General features: G+C 33.3%; 1 protein-coding gene and 1 non-coding gene across 2 annotated transcripts; both read right to left on the reverse strand.

Annotated features, from left to right (window-relative positions):
- Positions 1–659: 659 nt before the first annotated feature.
- Positions 660–1,421, reverse strand: LOC110662231 (uncharacterized). The gene has a single exon (XM_021821145.2). The coding sequence runs from the start codon at positions 1,419–1,421 to the stop codon at positions 660–662; it is 762 nt and encodes a 253-aa protein (XP_021676837.2).
- Positions 1,422–19,352: 17,931 nt separating this feature from the next.
- Positions 19,353–19,459, reverse strand: LOC131178979 (small nucleolar RNA R71). Its single transcript, XR_009147986.1, has one exon. It is a non-coding gene; the product is annotated as a small nucleolar RNA R71 (small nucleolar RNA).
- Between the last annotated feature and the right edge of the window lie 244 nt (positions 19,460–19,703).

The raw sequence follows: 19,703 nt of genomic DNA on the forward strand, positions 1-19,703 counted from the left end.
ATGTCAAAACTTAATGAATCTATGAAGATCATACAAATTAAATTGTATAACTATCTACATATGTCATGTATGCAAGAACTTGCTTTGAGACAAGCTCCCCCTATATGCATGCACACAATCATTCAAAATGCAATAAAGTTGAGAAGCTACAAAATAGCTCCACCTAAATCTGATATTCAAAGCATTTTGAAGACAACAATATAAGTGACATGTTAAACAATTTCCAATATCAATTCATCTAAGATCAATTCAATCATCATATATAGGATATATCAACCATAAGTCAATCATAAAAGATCATCATCATATCTTTAACAACTTTCCAAAATAAGTCCAAAATATATATATCAGAATATGAACCATACAACCACTGAACAAAATTAGTTAACTAAAAATGTACCAAGTTAACTAAAAACATTCTATCAGTTAAAACATTTTCCTATCATTTTCTCATCTTCTCCTAATTTTTCCCCCTTTTTGACATGAGCAGAAAGATAGACTTTCTCCTATTTTCTTTCTCCCATTTTCTCCTATTTTCTCCCCCTTTTTGAAAGAAAAACAAAAAGACACAACTTTGAAAGTCATAAATCATATTTCAAAAATCTCAAGGTTTATCTTTGCTGCCAAGGATCTTGCCACTTCTCGTAAGGTGAGTAGGATCAACAATTTGGGCTTGTTTCTTCTTCTTTGGGGGTTCTTTTTTCAGGTATGGTTACTTGGATTTTTGGAGGAATGGGTAGAACTGATTTTCTGGCTTGTGCTTTGATTCTTCTAGGGCCATATTGCATTGGTAAAGAGATGGATAATTCAGTTACTGGTTGAGGGGTAGTAGGAGCAGGGTTTGGTTGATCAAAGGATGGGTCTTGTGATTGCTTTTCTTTCTTGTTGTCAGCATCTTCCTTCTCCTCTTCTTGTCTTGAACCATTTCTATCTTCACTTTTTCCATTCTCACTACTGCTATTGCTTTTAGCATGAGATGGGGAGGATTCTCTTGATTTATCCTTGTTAGGTTCTTGTTCTGCTTCTGATTTCTCTTTTATAGTTTCTTCCTTCTCATCATTATTCTCTACTTCTTCAATCTCAACTAGCTTACTTTCTTCTTTTTCCTTTTCAGTAGTTTCTACATGTTCATCTTCTTCTTCTTCTTCCACTTCAGAAATTTTTACTCCACTTGGTCCAGCAGCCTTTACATTGCTAAGACTAGCAGTACCATGTGGGTAGCTTCCAAAATCTCTAAACTTCCCAAAAGATTCAACAAACAGCATTTGAACCATCTTCTTCATGAACCATTCCTGCCTGTCCAATCTATTAATCAACATATCCATCTTGGCATTTTGCTCAGCCATAATTCCTTTCTGTAATTCATGAGATTTTTCAAAAATACTCAAGCTCAGTCCACTCATTTCTTTTATTTCCTTCATTATTTCGAAATTTGCTTTACTTATTTTCACAAAATTTGACATTTTCTACTTCATTTTCTCTTTCTTCTTAGAGCTTTCCCCTTCATCTATCTTAGAACTTCTCTCTTTCAACTTGCTTATTAGGATATCTTATTCTGTTTCAGAGTTTGATTCTGATTCAGATTCAATCTCAATCTCAGTCTCTTCTTCTTACTTTTTCTCTTCTTTCTCACTTCTTTTCCTACCATCATCAGCCTTGAATATCTCTTTAAATGGGATAGGATTCCTAAACTTCTTTTCTTTGCTCAGATCAACTCCCATAGCTTGAAATACAAGTGTTAAAGGCATAGCATATGGCAACCTTTTATGCTTACTAGACTTAGCAATCACTTTGAAAAATAAAAATGGCAAATTGAATTTGATTTTGTTGATCAAGTGCCATATGATGCATAAATCAAGGCTATTTGCACATGAGTGACTACCACTTCTAAGATTGAGCAAATATCAAATGAAGGATTGCAGAATCCTAAAATTTTGAGGCACTAAACTAATATTGGTCATTTCATTTTCGGGTGTACCCTCTAGAAAAATTGACAATTGAAATGTCTTCTCATCATATCCTTTAAGCTTCTTAGTATCTTTGAAGGTTCCAATCCTATTTCCATCATTCGGTAGGTTCAAAACAGAGGCTAAGAAATCAACATCAATAATCTAACTTTTCTTCTTAACTTTCACACTAAAACTTTCTCCTTTAAAAACTTCTTTCACACTTCCATAAAGTTCTTAAATTAAATAAGGATAATAATATTCATTCGACTCAAAAAATTCCATACAGCCTTGAAAAGTAAATAAATCTTCAAATTCATAATGCAAATCAAAAAATGAATCCCATTTAATGTACCTTAACTCGAAAATATTCTGTTGCACAAAGGGTTTAGAAGTAGGGACCTTCTCAACTTTCTTCTTTTTCTTGGAAGGTTCTGACCTAGCAATATCCTTTCTTTTTCTTTTTCTTGCTCGTTCTGCCACAGTCTCTATTTCTTCATTATTGTTTTCAACTTTAGTTTCTTCTTTTCTTTCCTTTTTGGATTTGCCAGCGGCTTTCATAACATCACCCATGAATTTTCAAGGTTTGGTAGCCACTTGTTTTACCCTTGCCATTGCTTCTCAAAGAATTTTAGTGAGAGGTAGTAGCTTGAGGAAGAACAAGATTTATCGTTTAGGGATTTTGAGAAGGAGAAATAGGGGTTTCTAGTTTTGAGAGAAATTGAAGTTTGTAAGTGTCACACCTTACCCCTCTGTAAGGCATAACATGATCCCATAGAATACCTAATGAACTATCGAACTTCACCTACCGATAACTCATTAAGTACCCTACAAGGGATTTTAAAACAATTTTCTTATTTTTTGTAAGTGGTGAGCATTTTTTAATAGGTATTTAAAACATTTAATTGAAATTAAAACTAGTTAAAATTGTTGGCCCATTTTATTTTTTCGCAAATTTTATAAAAATTTTGACAGAGTTCCGTTTATATTTTGAGAAAACAGTTCTTCAAATACCTGTAAAAAAAACACTTCCAATAATTTTTCAACCACTGCTTCAAATGCATACTCAATCTCAACCAATTTCTCAACACATTTATCAACTTTCAAATTTCAAATCCACTATCCAATGATCATCAAAATACCAGCAATCCAGTTCATTCAAATTAAATAAAATAGTTCCATTCATAATTCATTAAGGACAAAATAATTTATAAATATCCTTACAAAATTTACATTAAGAGAATTTCAAACTAAAATTTATTACAAACTTTACACAAGCTTTATACAAACTGCTCAAGACCGAATTTACATGTCCATACATTTATGTGCAATACATACATCAAAAGAAATATTTATAGTTAGGTTATAAATTATACCTGATAACTTCAAGCTGATAGATCCTCAATCCTCAGCAGCTCAGTTTACTGCTCCTCTAGTCTCTAAATTTGCGACAGCAATAAAACCTATCGCTGAGTACTAGGACTCAGTGGTGCACAACATACTAAAAATAATCTTTATGCAGAATTAAAATCATATTTATTCAAAAATTGGACTGAATATGACAATTAAATTCAAAACATGCATTATGAGATTTTAATCCAAACAAGTTCATTTCGAAGTATCAAAACACTTTTCATAAAACCCACAGTTAGATCATGCCATTCGAAACAAATAGAATCTCAATAGCCAGAGGCTAAAGAGAAATCACATCACAAGGCTAGCTAGCTCAAATATATGGATATCCATTCACATCCTCTTCTACTGGCACACCTCAACACTTCTCCAGAGAAGGAATCAAAATTCGAAACTAATTACTCCACTAGTTGTGCTAGTGAGGTGTTTAAATATATGGTCATGACACTGTGGTTTCAAAACTTATCTTAACAATTTGCTAAACATTGTCATTTCAAATATACACAGTAACTTTCACAATTTAAATCAAAACATCATAAATAAGGTCACAATACTTTCAACATTTCAAAGCAAAAGTAAAATGCATATTTCATTCACTTAATCAATGAATTTTAAAGCATAGTGATGTTGTGCACAAACCTCAAGCCAGTCGCCTTTTGGCCTTGACTTGGTTCCTCGGGTTCTTTCCCGGTATTCTTTTCAACTGAAACAGATAATTTTACAGTGTTTCAATACCATAACTTAGCATAAATCCGAAAATAAATTTAACTTCACTTTTACCTAGCTCTAACGTGTTAAACTCGACGTTCCTTAAATTTTTGTGTTTTGGGGTACTATTCACTACACTATTCAAGTCAAATTGTTGACTTTCTAAGGCTTAATAGGTATGGGAATTCCAACTTCACCCACATACCACATTTTGGTCACTAAATTTGTTGGTTTTGGTTGTTTATTCAAATTCTAAGTCTTTTAAGCAAATTTGATAATTTTCAATTTTGGTGTCTAAGGTTGCACTGTTCCATTGGTCATCTTACTGTTGGAATTTGGCAAAGCTTTCTTCATAGAAAATGTTCCCTATTGTCTTAAGTTTATTCTCCTTTTTGAATCACTCTAATTGGAGGTTTGTAGCTCACGTTATAGCCATTTGAACCATGGCTACTGGATTAGACATAACCCAGAATTATGGGCAATTTTTGGTGCTGGCAGTTTTGGGTCACCAACTTGGGGTGGCCAAATGACTTGGTTAACAACATAATTTGAGTTGGTGTTCTTCATTAAAGTTTTAGGTCTATATCTCATCTAACCACTGGTAAAATTTCAGGTCATTTTTACCTCCCTACCTCAAGTTATGGCCAAATGAACAAATACTGTTCATTTGGTCAGTTTGTACAGAGGCAGACTGTGATTTTTCAACTATGGTCAATTTGTTCACTAGGTTTTGGTCACTTTTTGGGCATGCTTCCTAAATGAAAATTGTGTCATTTAGTGTCTATTTTCATCCACAATTGGTCCCATACCAATTGGACTTGTAAATTTTTATTTTTGGTCCCTCAAAGGAAATTTGGTCATGCTGCCAGCAGCATAACCATACTCCATCCGAATTTGGTTTTGATTCAAACACTTCTAACACTCTTCATTAGGTCTCAAATGACCATTTCTAACTTCACACTAGGTCAAAGACATCATTTACCAATTTCTTAAATTTCCTCCCAAAACCCTAAGGGTCAAGAACCCTAATTCCTTAATTTCCTCAATTCATGAATTCTAAGTGTTGTCTCACTTACTTACTCAATCAAGCATGAGTACCTCTTTAATTCCAACAATTTCTATCAAACCCTAATTAATTTCATGCTGACCATCTTTCATAAAGCTTCATACATGAGTGATTTCTTGAGTTTCTATGTAATTTCCTACTTATTCAATCTCATTTCTATGCATTTTACTCAAATTAAGTTAGAAAGAGGGACTTACTTGTTGAGCAGAATTTGTAATTCCAAATCTTCACTTCTTTTTGATCCTTCTTATTTCAAATCTCTCTATCAAAGCCAAAGAGCAAGACCTTACTTTGATGAGTATGAAATTTATGAAGAAATAATAGGGTTTAAGAAGCTTAAATGACCATTAATGGAGGAAATTGAAAAGAAAAAGAGAGAGAAAAGAATGGGAGCCGGCTGAATTTTTTTAGGGAAGAAGAAATGACTTTTCCTTTTAATTTTTTAGGTATTTTAAGTGTAATTTTATGTATTTGACTTGGTCAAAAAAGTTGGGAAATTAAAATTAATTTTTGACATCACAATGATGTCATCCACATGATGCAATAAACCTTTTTCTTTTCTTTTTCAATTTTCTTAAAATTTTCACTAGTTCTTTAATCTAATCCTTGATTCAAAAATTTTTATTTCTCCGATTTTATTGGACAGTTAGGTCAAGAGTCAGCTCTCGGGGTCAATTGACCAAATTGCCCCTCGCCTATTTGACCCGGTTTGCAAATAATTCAATATTTCATCCGGATCCCTGACCTAATTATTTGACTGGCTTAACAATTCTTTTTCGTAATTTTCTCTTTTCCACTGTGTTCGTAATGGTCCTAAGGACCGCAGCGTCACATTTTACAATTTGAAATTTGAGTTTAAAATGACTTCGCAATCCTTCTCGAGAAGGTCACCCATCGCTGTGACTCTCAGCTCATTTAACTTCTTATGTTCTGTTTTTCTTATTTATACTTAGCTAATTTACAATTACTAATTATTTGTGTTTATGGCTTATCTAGTTGTCTTAAGTGTGGTTCTAATCCCCTTAATTATCCGGACCGACTCCAATCACCGGAACAGTGAAATATACTAGGCTATACAAATAGGGGTGTTACAGTAAGAGAGTGGAGAATCAATTTGCAGCAGGAAATGAGGAAGTTTTTGATAGATTGGTTGAAATGATATGTAGCAGTTACCAAAAAAAATTTCAAATTTTAAAACTGTGTCAGTTTATCTTGGAGAATCGAGAATCCCTTTTTGCCAAAACCCAATTTTACCCTTTAAAGGCATAAAAGGAGCTTAGCTGTGCTTTGGGGTATATTTGTCAAAATAAATTGTAAAGAGAGCAAAAATACCCATTAGAGAGAAAGTAATTCTAAAACAGGCACATTTTCTCAAATGTACACAGAAGCAAAATTAGTTAATTAATTTTGAAACCTAGTTGGCTAAATATTATACAGGTATAAAACTAGACAACTGCAGTGAGAAAGTAGTTAACTAAAAACACATATACACAGAATATGGCACTAACAACATATTCAACCAAATTATGCACCAAATTCATATCAAATGCAGCAAATATCATTCAATAGCTTTACTCATGCCATACGACCGGCTATGTTATATGGTAGTGAGTGTTGGGCACTGAAAGAGTCGTATGCATCTAAGTTAAGAGTTGCAGAGATGAGAATGTTAAGGTGGATGAGTGGCCATACTAGACTAGATAAAGTCCGTAATGAAAGTATTAGAGAACAGGTAGGAGTGGTGCCAATTGAAGATAAGTTGAGAGAAGGGAGATTAAGGTGGTTTGGTCATGTGAAGCGTAGACATACGAAGGCTCCAGTTAGACAAGTAGAGCACATTAGGTTAGAGGATAGAAAGAAAAAAAGGGGTAGACCTAAATTGACTTAGAGGAGATTAGTACAACATGACTTAGAAGTATTACACATTTCTGAGGATTTAACCCAAAATCGTTCAGAGTGGAAAAAACGAATCCATATTGCCGACCCCAAATTTTTGGGATAAAGGCTTAGTTGAGTTGAGTTGAGTTGAGTTGAGCTTTACTCATGCCAAGTTCCCTTCTAATCTTACAAAAGTTTTCCTCATTTAGTGGTTTTGTAAAAATGTCTGCAAGTTGTTCTTCTGTAGGAGCAAACTCTAACTCAATGTCACAATTTTGAACATAATCTCTAATAAAGTGATGTCTAATTTCAATGTGCTTTGATCCAGAGTGCTGGACTAAATTTTTAGTTAGGTTGATGGCACTAGTGTTATCACATCTTATAAGAACATGATCAACCTTTATACCAAAATCTTATAATTGTTGCTTCATCCATAGAATTTGAGCAACACAACTTCCTGTAGCAATGTATTCTGCTTTAGCAGTAGAAAGAGCTACAGAAGTTTATTTCTTACTATGCCAAGATACTAGGGCATGACTTAGGAATTAGCAAGTACTCAAAGTACTCTTTCTATCCAATCTACATCCAGCAAAGTCAGAATCGTTATATCCAACTAGATCAAATGTGTCGCATTTAGGATACCATAAACCAATTGAGTGTGTACTAATGAGGTATTTGAAAATCCTTTTAACAATAATTAGATGGGATTCCTTGGGACATGATTGAAACTGAGCACACAAACACACACTAAAATGAATGTTGGGTCTAGATGCAGTTAAATATGAAAGTGAGCTAATCATACCTCTAAATAGCTTTTGATCAACATCTTTACCTTTTTCATCCTTTTCCAACTCAATGGTGGAGCTCATAAGAGTTCCAATACTCTTCAAATCATCCATCTTGAATTTCTTTAGAATATCTTTGATGTACTTTGATTGATTAATGAAGATGCCACCATTGAGTTGCTTAATTTGCAGTCCAAGGAAAAAGGTAAGTTCACCCGTCATGCTCATCTCAAATTAATTTTGCATCATCTTAGAGAAGTTTTTGCATATAAAAGCATTAGTAGCACGAAAAATAATGTCATCAACATAAATTTGAACAATAAGCATATCATGAAGAGTGTGTTGTCTACTTTTCCTCTTTGAAAACCATTGTCTAAAAGAAACTTACTAAGCCTCTCATACCAAGCTCTAGGGGCTTACTTCAATCCATATAAGGCCTTAGTGAGTTTATAAACATGATTAGGAAATTCATAGTTTTCAAAACCTAGTGGTTGTTTAACATAAACTTCTTCATCAATATAACCATTCAAGAATGCACTCTTAACATCCATTTGATATAACATAAAATTTTTATAACATGCAAATGCACACAACATTCTAATAGCTTCAATTCTAGCAATCGGAGCAAAAGTCTCATCAAAATCAATACTTTCCTCTTGATTATATCCTTGACCTACTAATCTAGCCTTATTTCTAATAACATGCCCTTTATCATCCATTTTGTTCCTAAAAACCCACTTAGTACCGATGATAGAATGATTTTTGGCCTAGGAACAAGTCTCCATACTTTATTTCTCTCAAATTGATTGAGTTCTTCATGCATAGCAAGAGTCCAAATCTCATCACTTTGAGCTTCATCATAAGGCTTTAGTTTAAGTTGAGAAACAAATGCAACATTACCAAAGTATTTTCGAAGTTGAGCTCTTTTCATCATCTTTTGTGAAGGGCTATCAATTATGTCCTCATTTGGATGATCTCTATGATATCTCCATTCTTGTGGTAGGTCATCGTGATGTGGTTCATCAATTTGGAGTTCTTTAATATTGGGCAATAATTCTTGATCACCTTCTTGATTTTTCTCATTAGCATTTTCATTAACAACATCATTCCCAATTGCACTTTAGGGCTCATTAATAAGTTGACTTTATTGCTTTTGAGTTTCATCCCCTTTTCTTATAACAATTTTACCTAGTTCATCACCATCACAAACAATCTTTCTTTCTAAGAAGTTCTTAGTTTCATCAACTACAACATGAATGGTTTCCTCAACTAACAAAGTTCTCTTATTAAAGACTCTATAAGCTTTGCTATGCATTGAATATCCTAGAAAAATACCTCCATGTAATTTTACATGAAACCTTTTGAGGTTATCCTTCTTGTTATTGATGATTGCCGATTCCACGAAAAATTAGCTGAAATTACGAGTAATGAAATATCTTCTGCAATAAGTGGTAATCTAGGTCGAACCCTAGAGACTGAATTACTAAATTTCATGCACTAGTGCAACAGAAAAAGAACAAAGGTTGGGGGGGGGGGGTGGTTGTAACACTAAATCAGAAGAAATTAAAGAACTAAATTTAAATATGAAACTCTCAATTTAAACAAATTTCAGTCCAAGGTAATTTGCATTCCAATACATGACTCGATCATAGACAAAAGAAATATAATTATCTCTTATTGAATACTTAACGTATATTTACCAAACAGCGAGGTAAAACCTCTAACTTCTCTATACTCATCAATTCGAGCCCAGCACTCTTGTTGACTCTAATTATTAACTGAATTGGTATTAAGCAATCCTCATCAATTTAATAATTGCTTTAGGAACAGGAAGTAGTTAAGCTTGAATAATGATTTATGAAGCGTAAATCATTTAATTCACCCTATTATTTCCTTAGGTTATTATCGAAAACTTAGATCATAATCAATAAAACCTAATTACTACTCACATTCAATCTTACTCAATAATTACAGATTATGAAGATAAACTAGCAATTGATCACATCAAACAATTAACTAATAGGCCTTTTTAGCAAATCATTCAATAGATAAAAAATAATGAAATTAAGAAACAATAGATATTCAAAAAGGTATAATTTAAATTAAGAGCCTGGTCTCATAAATCATGCATAAGAACTAGAATCCCTTGAACTGAATTTAGAAACTTAACCGCTCATGTTCATGGCTTACCAAAAATAAAAAAGGAGAAATCTAAAAATATGGATGTGAATAGAGAATGAAAGTGTAATGAAGGTGTCAAAGGTCTGAATGAATCTGTGTCTCTACTGCTACCAAAGATGTCTTTATAATCAAAAACCTAATCCCAAAGATAAGAACCAAATTTAGAAAATTTTCGAAATTTGAAAAGATAGATTCTTTGCTCTGTAATCATGGCCAATTTTCAGCCTCTTCCCTTGTGATCCTGTCTCTGGCTTCTTCAGGAAAGTTGTAGCCCTATTTCTTAGCTTTCCAACGGGTACTCATTTGCCCAAATCAGAGGTCTACAGCCTAAATTATGAGCCAAAAACCAAAACTGGTTCTGATAGAGTATCCAGCCATAATAACAACTTTGCTGTTGTTTTTTACAATTAAAACGGCCTTATCTCACTTCTAGCCCCGTATAGAAATTGTAGAGGTGGTTCTTAAGGTTCAATTGGGCTTGGGTTTGCTTCATTTAGACCTTCGGAGCTCCAGATATAAAATACATCAAGTGTGGCCTTATCCTAAGACTAGTCGTGACACATCAAGTGTGGGCTTTTGTAATAGATCCATAGCTCATTTTGACAACCTTGGAGACTAATTTGGGCTTTGGTCCCTCTTTGTCATTTGTATGATGGACTTAGCTTTTCAATGAACTAAACAACATTAGATTTGGAGACCCACAACTTTAGAAACATCTGAAAAATATAGCAAAGGTCAAATTAATGCAAATGCTAAAAATTTCTCCATTTCACACAATTATTCCAACAACTCTCTAAAAATATGCCTAATTGATAATTATACTTTAATCAACTGAATTAGGCCTAAAAATACACTAGAAACACTAAATGTGATGGCAGTAAAATTAATAAATTCTGCACTTATCAATTATTCAAAATGTAACACTTACAACCAAATGCACGAAAGTAAGAAACGTTAGGCTTCCTCCCTTTCCATAACTCATAAGAGGTTTTCTTTAAGATTGGCCTAATCATTGCTCTATTTAAGATATAGCAAGCAGTGTTTATGGCTTCTACCCAAAAATATTTTGGAAGATTGTGTTCACTAAGCATTGTTCTTGCCATTTCTTTTAAAGTTCTATTTTTCCTCTCTATAACTCTATTTTGTTATGGGGTTCTAGGAGCTGAAAAGTTATGAAAAATTCCATTGTTTGAACAAAATTCATCAAAAGATTGGTTTTCAAACTCTCTCCCATGATTACTTCTAATGGAGGAAATGGGTAAGCTTTTTTCACTTTGTACTTTCTTACAAAAAGATATAAATACACTAAAAGTTTCATCCTTATGTGCAAGAAAATATGTCCATGTATACCTAGTATAATCATCTACTATGACTAAAGTATATGTTTTACCACCAAGACTTATAGGTGTAATAGGACAAAACAAATCAATATGTAATAACTCAAGAGGTCTAGATGTTGAAACAACATTTTTTGATTTGAAAAAAACTTTGGTTTGTTTCCCAAGAGAACAAGGCTTGCAAACATGATCTTTTTCAAAGTTAATTTTTGGCAAAACTTTAACAAGATCATATCTTAAAAGTTTTGAAATCACATGCATACTAGCATGACCAAGTCTTTTATGCCACAACCAACTATCTTCTTCAAGAGATACAAGACATCTTTCATTTCCATTTTTAATAACATTCAAATGAAGCAAATATACATTTTCACTTTTAGGTGCAACGAATAATGTATGATCATCATGCAAACTTCTAATCTCATAATGTGCAGAATTAAAAATAACTTTGTAACCTTTATCACGTAGTTGACTTACACTAAGAAGATTGTATTTCAAACCTTCAACTAGTGCAACATCCTTTGTGATTGGATTCTTCCTAATAGAGCCACGTCCAACGATGTAAGCTTTGCCTTTGTCACCAAATCTCACATGTCCATCACTTTTCAAGGTAAGGTTTGAGAATTTTTCTTTGTCTCCAGTCATGTGTCTTAAGCAAGCACTATCAACATGCCATTGTTCACATTCTTGCTTACTTCTAAGACATACCTCAGTGTTGATTTCTCTTTGTTAAGAGCTTTCTGATTTATCCTCTTCTAGACCCATGAGATAAATGTGTGCAACCTCCTTGTCACTAGAGTTATCACTTAAGGAGTCATCACTGTCCTTCCAACCAGCAACCAAAGCTTCTTGCTCTTGTCCTTTGAATTCTTCTTTTTCAGTTTTAGACAATTTGGCTTGATGTGGCTAGGTTTGTTGCATTCAAAGCATTTAATCTCACTTTGATCCTTACTTGTTTCACCATTGGGAGAATACTTATTTAGGAATTTCTTATGTTTTGAACCTCCCTTTTTGAATGCTTTCTTGAATTTTCTTACAATCATGGCAATATCATCTTCATCACTTGAACTATTAGAGTTGTCACTTGAGGCAGCCTTAAAAGCTATAATTCTCCTTAATTCATCCTTTTGGCTTGGAAAATTTCAATGCAATTCCTCTCTTTGTTTTTTCATGATCTACATTACTCTTGCATTTGTCATAAAGCATTTCATGAGCAATAAGAGGACCAATCAGCTCATCATAAGTGAATTTAGAGAAGTCTTTGGTGTCAAAAATCACTATCACTTTTGTTTCCCATGATTTAGGTAGTGACCTAAAGACTTTCTTGACCAATTCTTCTTCAGTGAATTCCTTTTCAAGAGCTTTGAGAACATTCACTAGATCAGTAAATCTTGTGTTTATTTCTGAAATGGTTTATCCAGGTTTTATCTCAAATAGTTCATATTCTCAAACAAGCCTATTGGCTTTTGATTCCTTCACTTGTTTAGTCCCTTCATATGTGACTTCAAGTTTATCCCACACTTCTTTTGCAGATGTACAATCTGAAATACGATTATATTCAGTTGCATCAAGTGCACAATGAAGAATATTTAAAGCTTTAGCATTTGAAGAAACATTCTTCCAATTAAGTTCATTATAGTCATCTTCTAGTTTTTCTCTATAACCATCAACATGCAATTCTAATGAAATTTCAGGACCTTCAACAATTCTTTACCATGCTTCAATATCAACAGATTGTATAAAGTTTCTCATTCCAACTTTTCAGAAAGAATAATTAGAACTATTAAACAAAGGTGGTCTAGTGATAAAGTGTCCTTCAACTAAAGGTGTAAGGATACCAGCTGTGTTAGATGTGCCAGCCATTATAGGGTCTCTCTAAGGTGTTTAAACCTTAAACAAGAAAGAAAAGCTCTGATACCAATTTGTTCTCCCAAAGAAAGTGACCAAGAGGGGGATGAATTGGACACTTTAGGCAATTTTTCAGTCCTTGCTCAAAACTTAATGAAAAATTATGGCTTTGCACTTTTATGTATATTTATAACTCTAATTTTAAGATGTAATTTAATTGATCAAACAAGTTATGCAAAAATATAAGCTCATACATAAAATAATCACTTAATATCAAGTGTATCTTTTCACATATAGATAAGAATTTGCAGGTTTAATTCTTCAAGCTCAGTTTTAACTCAAAAAAATAAATTCTCAATACATTCAATATATAATCATAGAAACAAAGTGCTAAAAATTAAAGAATTCAGGGAAGAAGAGAATTAAATAAAATGTTTATAGTGGTTCAGCTCTCGTGGCCTACATCTACTCTTCCCAAAGTCCCACTTTGAGAGTCACTCCATTATTTGATCTTTTTCAATAGGCAAGATTCAAAGCCTTTACAATCTCAGCAAGCTTCCCAAGTGCTTGAGAACCTTTACAATGTCTTTGCTTTCCACAAAAGACCACAAGCTTCACAAGGTGCTCGAAAACCTTCCATAAGCTTCACAATGTGCTTGAAAAGCTTCCAGAAGCTTCACAAGGTGCTTGAAAACCTTCCAGAAGCTTCACAAAGTGCTTGAAAACCTTTCATAAGTGTGTCCTTACACTTACACAAACTTAAATAGGTTTTGGTGTAGATGAAATCACTCTCAATAACTCTCAGATACAAAATTTAATGCTAAATGATTGAGGGAGAAGATCTGCCACTCAAGCTCAAGAGTATTTAAATGAAAGCTTTAAAAATAGCATAATAAATTCTCAATGAATAAGAACACTTTCATTCGGTAAAATTGTAGTAAATGATGCCTTTTATAGATGCTTTTCATTACTAAAACGTCTGTTAAAGAGTGTATCTAATGACTCTTTAATTTTCAAAAAACTAGTCATTACTTCTTTGAAAGTTATGCAGCAGAATTGTGTCAGGTCTAAGCACGAAAATAGTTAACTAAAATTTTCACTGCTTAGCTAGTTTCGTAAGGTAGAAAATTTTAGCCAACAAAACTAGTTAACTAATCTTCGCAACGAGTTAACTAATTTCGCTATTGTCTTACTTAAATTTTGAAAATTTTAGTTTTTGAAGGAAAGTTATTAAAATTATTTTGACCATTCAAAAACCTTAGAAATGATATAAAAACACTTTATAAACTCTTGAATCTAAAAACAAAATTGATTTTAGGTCTTAAATGGCATAATCTCTCTAATCTTGTACAATGGACCTAAGGACTTAATTTTTATCCTAATTCTCCATGGACTTTGATTCGTCTTATGTTATACAAGATAATAATCTCCTTTTATATCAGCCATGTCAATAGAATAGTTCTTCCATCAATGTTTTTGCATATCATGACCTATAAAATCACTTCAAATACTTATGCACAAAGGGTTAATGTCTATTTCATTAAGTTTTTCTGTCATCAAAACCAAGCTCATTATAGCTTACGGGGCCTACAACGCCTCGAGAGGTGGAGGATTGACTGGAGTTGTAACCTCAAAGATAACCGGGACAAATACTTCAGAAGGGACATGGATGATGACTTTACCCCTTGTAGAGGTCTACTATGTACCCTCCTCTTACCATAAGCCTAATGGTCTAGTTTCAAAATAGTGAGTACATAAGAAGGAAGGTGTTAGGCACCCTATTCAGTTGGACTTATCTTAAAACAAGGGCTAGCCCCCTACTTGTGTTTCTTATAGCCAGTCTTATTGTCTCTTTATTAAAGCTCTTGTTCACTCACTAATGCAAAACTAAGTTACAAGAACATATTGTTCAATTAAGCATACAACAACCATAACATGAACCCTTTATAGCCTTAATCATGCTTAATTTATGGATTAGAGATTGTTACCATGTTTACCATGTTTCCCTAATTAGCATGTTGCTAAGTTGTTGTTGGGCATGAATCAAAAGATTGTCACCTCAAATGCACCAAGTGCAAAATTGCAAATCACTCCCAACATGATTGCTAGTTTCAGAATAAGCAAGAGAAGAGTGAAGTTAATTACACTGAAGATGCAAATGAAAATCACATATTATATTCTCGCATGAGTCTTGAGCAAAATTTTCATAAATCTTGGTTGGTGGATAGTGGATGCAGTAGTCATATGATAGGAAAACAACAATATTTTACAAAACTTGTGTTATCCCACATTGGTTTGGGATAAGGTGCTTATGCTATATATAAGACTTGGGCAAACCTTCTCCCTTTGATTAGCTTTTGGGGTGGAGTTAGGCACAGTCCATTTTCTCTACAGCTCATTCCAAAGTTGAGCTAGGAGATGGAAAGAAGTTGGAGGCTAAAGGAAAAGGTATTATTACAGTATAGACTAAGGTAGTAACTAAAAATACATTCGTAATGTTCTTTATGTTCCAAATTTAGCACAAAACCTCCTTAGTGTTGGTCAATTACTCCAAAGGAGTTATAAACTCCTATTTGATAATGATGAATGTCAAATTATTGACAAAAAAAATTTCATAATTGCTAAAGTCAAAATGGCTAGCAGCAGAATTTTCCCTCTCACAATAACACAGAAAGGAGAGATAGCACTAAGAAGTGAAAACATTGATAATTCCTACCTATGGCATTTCAGGTATGTAACACTCGAATCCTATCTGTAGCTAGAACTGAAATTACATGCTCCCAAGACACACCCAAGGATATATCCCAAAGGATTGACCACTTTTTTTTCATTATTTAAGTAAGTGTTCTTTAGTATAAAGTAAAAATCATGAGAATATAAATTAAAACATTTCATGTTATCATAAATCCTTTAAGGTTATTAAAACATGTAATAGATAGTAAAAATCCAGCTCAAATCAGTGAACATACAAAAATAAAATCCAGTAAAGTTTTCTCTGTAAAATGGACAAAATACTCCAAAGATAACACTCCAGGACCTACAAAGAACAATAACCCAAGGAAAACCTATGGGGTTTCCAACACAACTCGACCACACACATGCCCAAAGATATTTCACAAATAGCTAACGGCATAAAAATCTCATAAACTCATTGTATGAACTGCATACTCAATAACCATACTCAATCCAAAATATTAAAGTTGTTTACACCCTCAAAATTTCCAATCAATTACATAAGATAGCATTGTCCTATACAAGAATATCCATATTGTATGAAACCAATCCTATGCAATCAATTTATTTAATTGAGTCTTCCACCTTTTAGTCACCTGTCAAATGCTGCCTACGCCTCCTGCACTACCTTGTCCTTATCTAGACCTATAGACATTCACAAGAATAATCCGCTAAGCAATAATGCTTAGTGGTGTATTTGCCCTTGTGTTGTGTGTGGTAATATGCATAGAATATATATAATATGGCATGCTATAATGTATGGATATAAGATGAGTAAATACCAACATAAAGGCATTTATCATTCATTAAGATATAATCATTATAATATATATACATATTATGAATCATACTAATCATAATTCACATGGTAATTGCAAGTCATATACATGAACACCATTATAGTAAGAACTTATGTATATGATTCCCAAAGTCATTTATATGCACCTTCATGTTCATTTATAACATCTAGACACACCAATCTCCATATTATTCCCACACACATATGATGTTATCATGTAACACAACCATGCACACAAATCATGTAACACCCCTTACCCAATCTACAGTGTAGCCGAGCAAGGAAAGCCACATTCTGTGCCGGAGTACTTTATTATATCTTACTTTATTCATTATAAATTTTAAGTCCATTATTACATTTAAATCAATTATTTTTAAATGGAGAAACTGCCAAAGTTTCTCCTGTTTTATTGACATTTAATCTGTTGAGAACAATCACCTGTTTAAATTTCAATATAATAGGCAATATAATATTTGATTCTCAATTATAACTTCCAATCATCTTTTCACAATGATCCATATCATCATTTCATACTCATTTGGATCATTAAACACCCATTTAATTCATTTACAAAGGTACATAGTTATTTATAACCCAAAAGTTAATTTACAACTATGTATTTTATTATTTACAACCCAAAAATTAAGTTACAAACTTAGTATCTAATTACAAAAATGTGATCATGCATGTGGAGGCCTTCGTAGTATACCAATATAATAGAGCGGAGGTGACAATGACTCTACTATAGATTTGTGCACAACAATCCCTGTCAATCTCTACTGGGCCTTATCGTTTGGACCTGCAAGAGAAAAAACCATCGCGCTAAGTATTTTTGCTTAGTGGTGCAATAGTAGAAAGAAAATATACTATACAAATAAAAGTAAATATTCTATGATTTTAGTAACATCAGTGTAATGCATTTCTAATTTATTTTGGGTCATTTCACATTTTTGTTGATCTTTAAAAAAAACAATAGTTTCATTATGGATTTTTTCCATTCATTTGTTTGTTATCCAACCCTCTTAACTCTTATCAATGCCAAAGTAACCTATAACAGAATTGACTGGACTGGATACGCAGGTTTTACTAGCACTGGATACTCGGTACCTCGAGCCGTCATACCATCGATCACATAGTGTTGATACACTTGTATTATATAGATGTTTTTAAGCACATTTGTATACTATTTCATAGCAGTAGGCAAGCAATCTCATGCATAGTCATTAATTTCGTTAACTTTTGTGATTTCCATTGACAAACTCTAAATTGCATATTTTCTGCATCATTTCAGGTGTTTGGATGAAGTTCCAAGGTAAAGGAGTACAAAAGAAAGCTTGGAAAAACACAAAGGGAAGAGAAGTATTGCAGATATACTTTACACGGGTCGTGTAAGCAAAGATTTAATTTCTTGTGATCTTAATACATGCTATGTGTTGGTACCCACTTAGTATTGATTACAAATATTAATTGAAGAACTAAAAGGTGAAGATTAATATTAGAAAATCAAGATTTTGAACCTAAAAAATCTAATCTAGAGATCGGCTGATGACCTTTGTGGAATTTCGAAATTAGTCAAAGATCTTAAAAGGTTTTAATTAATTTAATTGCCATGAAAGTAGGGTTTAGGTTAATTAAAATACACCTTAGGTGCCTTGAGAGAGGACTTAGGATATCTTAGGATTAATTTCCATCAAGGCAAATGATTCTCAATTAGTAAATAGACAAGATTATATCCATAGTACGGTTAAAGTGTGAAATCTTAATTCCAAAATTATTTCAAAATAAACTATTCCATTTTAAGTTTATTATATTTTTTTATTCTAGCATTTAACATAGACAAGTTTCATTCCCTCACTTTATTCGACGGCCTAGACAACTAAAATCACTGTGTAGTTTGGTATTTACTAATTAAATTCCTCGTGGGACGATACTCTACTCACCACTTTATTACTTGTTCGCGATCCGTGTACTTGTAAGGTTGTAAAACCAGCAAACAAGTTTTTGGCACTGTTGTCGAGGAATTTTAATTTTAATAATATTAGGCGATAATAATTTAGCTAATTTAGGCATTTTCATTTATTGTTTAATTTTGTCTAAATTTTTTTGTTCTCTTATTCTTTCTCAGGTGATTGGTTTGGTACATGACCAGAATGAGACCAGAGGAAGAAGTCTTTGATTTGGATCCAGAGATAGAAAGAACCCTAAGAACTATTAGGAGGGAGAGGAAATGTGAAGAATAAGATCAAAGAAATTCAGAAATTCCAAATATGGCCAATAATAACAACGATAGGCTTAAACTCTTGAAGGATTACAGATCTCCCTTTATACAAGGATTCCAACCTAATGTTATAAGACTCACAGTGGATGCCAACAATTTTGACTTAAAACCGGCATAGCTCTAGATGATCTAACAGACCCAGTTTGGGGATTCACCAACAAAAGATCTGCACTACCACCTCTAGTGCTTTCTTACCCTTTGTGACACATTTAAGATGAATGGAATCCCTGATCAAGCCATAAGACTCAGAGCATTTCCATTTTCCCCTCGAGATAGAGCAAGGAAGTGGTTACTTTTCTCAACCGACTATAACATTCACTACTTGGGAAGACCTCTCACAAGCTTTTTTAGCAAGGTACTTCCCACCTGCAAAGACTGTAAAGTTGAGAGTTGAACTCAACACCTTTAGGCAAAGGAAAGGTGAATCACTCTATGATGCATGGGAGAGATATAAGGACCTACAGAGAGAATGCCTGCACCATGGCATAGAAGATTGGCTCCTGATTCAGAACTTCAATAATGTGCTACTACCCTCTATAAGGAGCACAGTAGATTCAGTAGCAGAAGGTGACCTAATGGAGAAAACAGTGGATCAAGCACTTGAACTTCTAGAGAGGGTCGTATATCACAACTACAAGTGGTCAAATGAAAGGGGGAATATAAGGAAAACAGTAGGGATCCTAGAAGTGGATGCCCTAAGCATGGTAAATGCTCAAATTGACCAGCTCACA

The sequence above is a fragment of the Hevea brasiliensis genome, chromosome 3 (genome assembly GCF_030052815.1).
Source record: "Hevea brasiliensis isolate MT/VB/25A 57/8 chromosome 3, ASM3005281v1, whole genome shotgun sequence".
NCBI classification, from domain to species: Eukaryota; Viridiplantae; Streptophyta; class Magnoliopsida; order Malpighiales; family Euphorbiaceae; genus Hevea; species Hevea brasiliensis.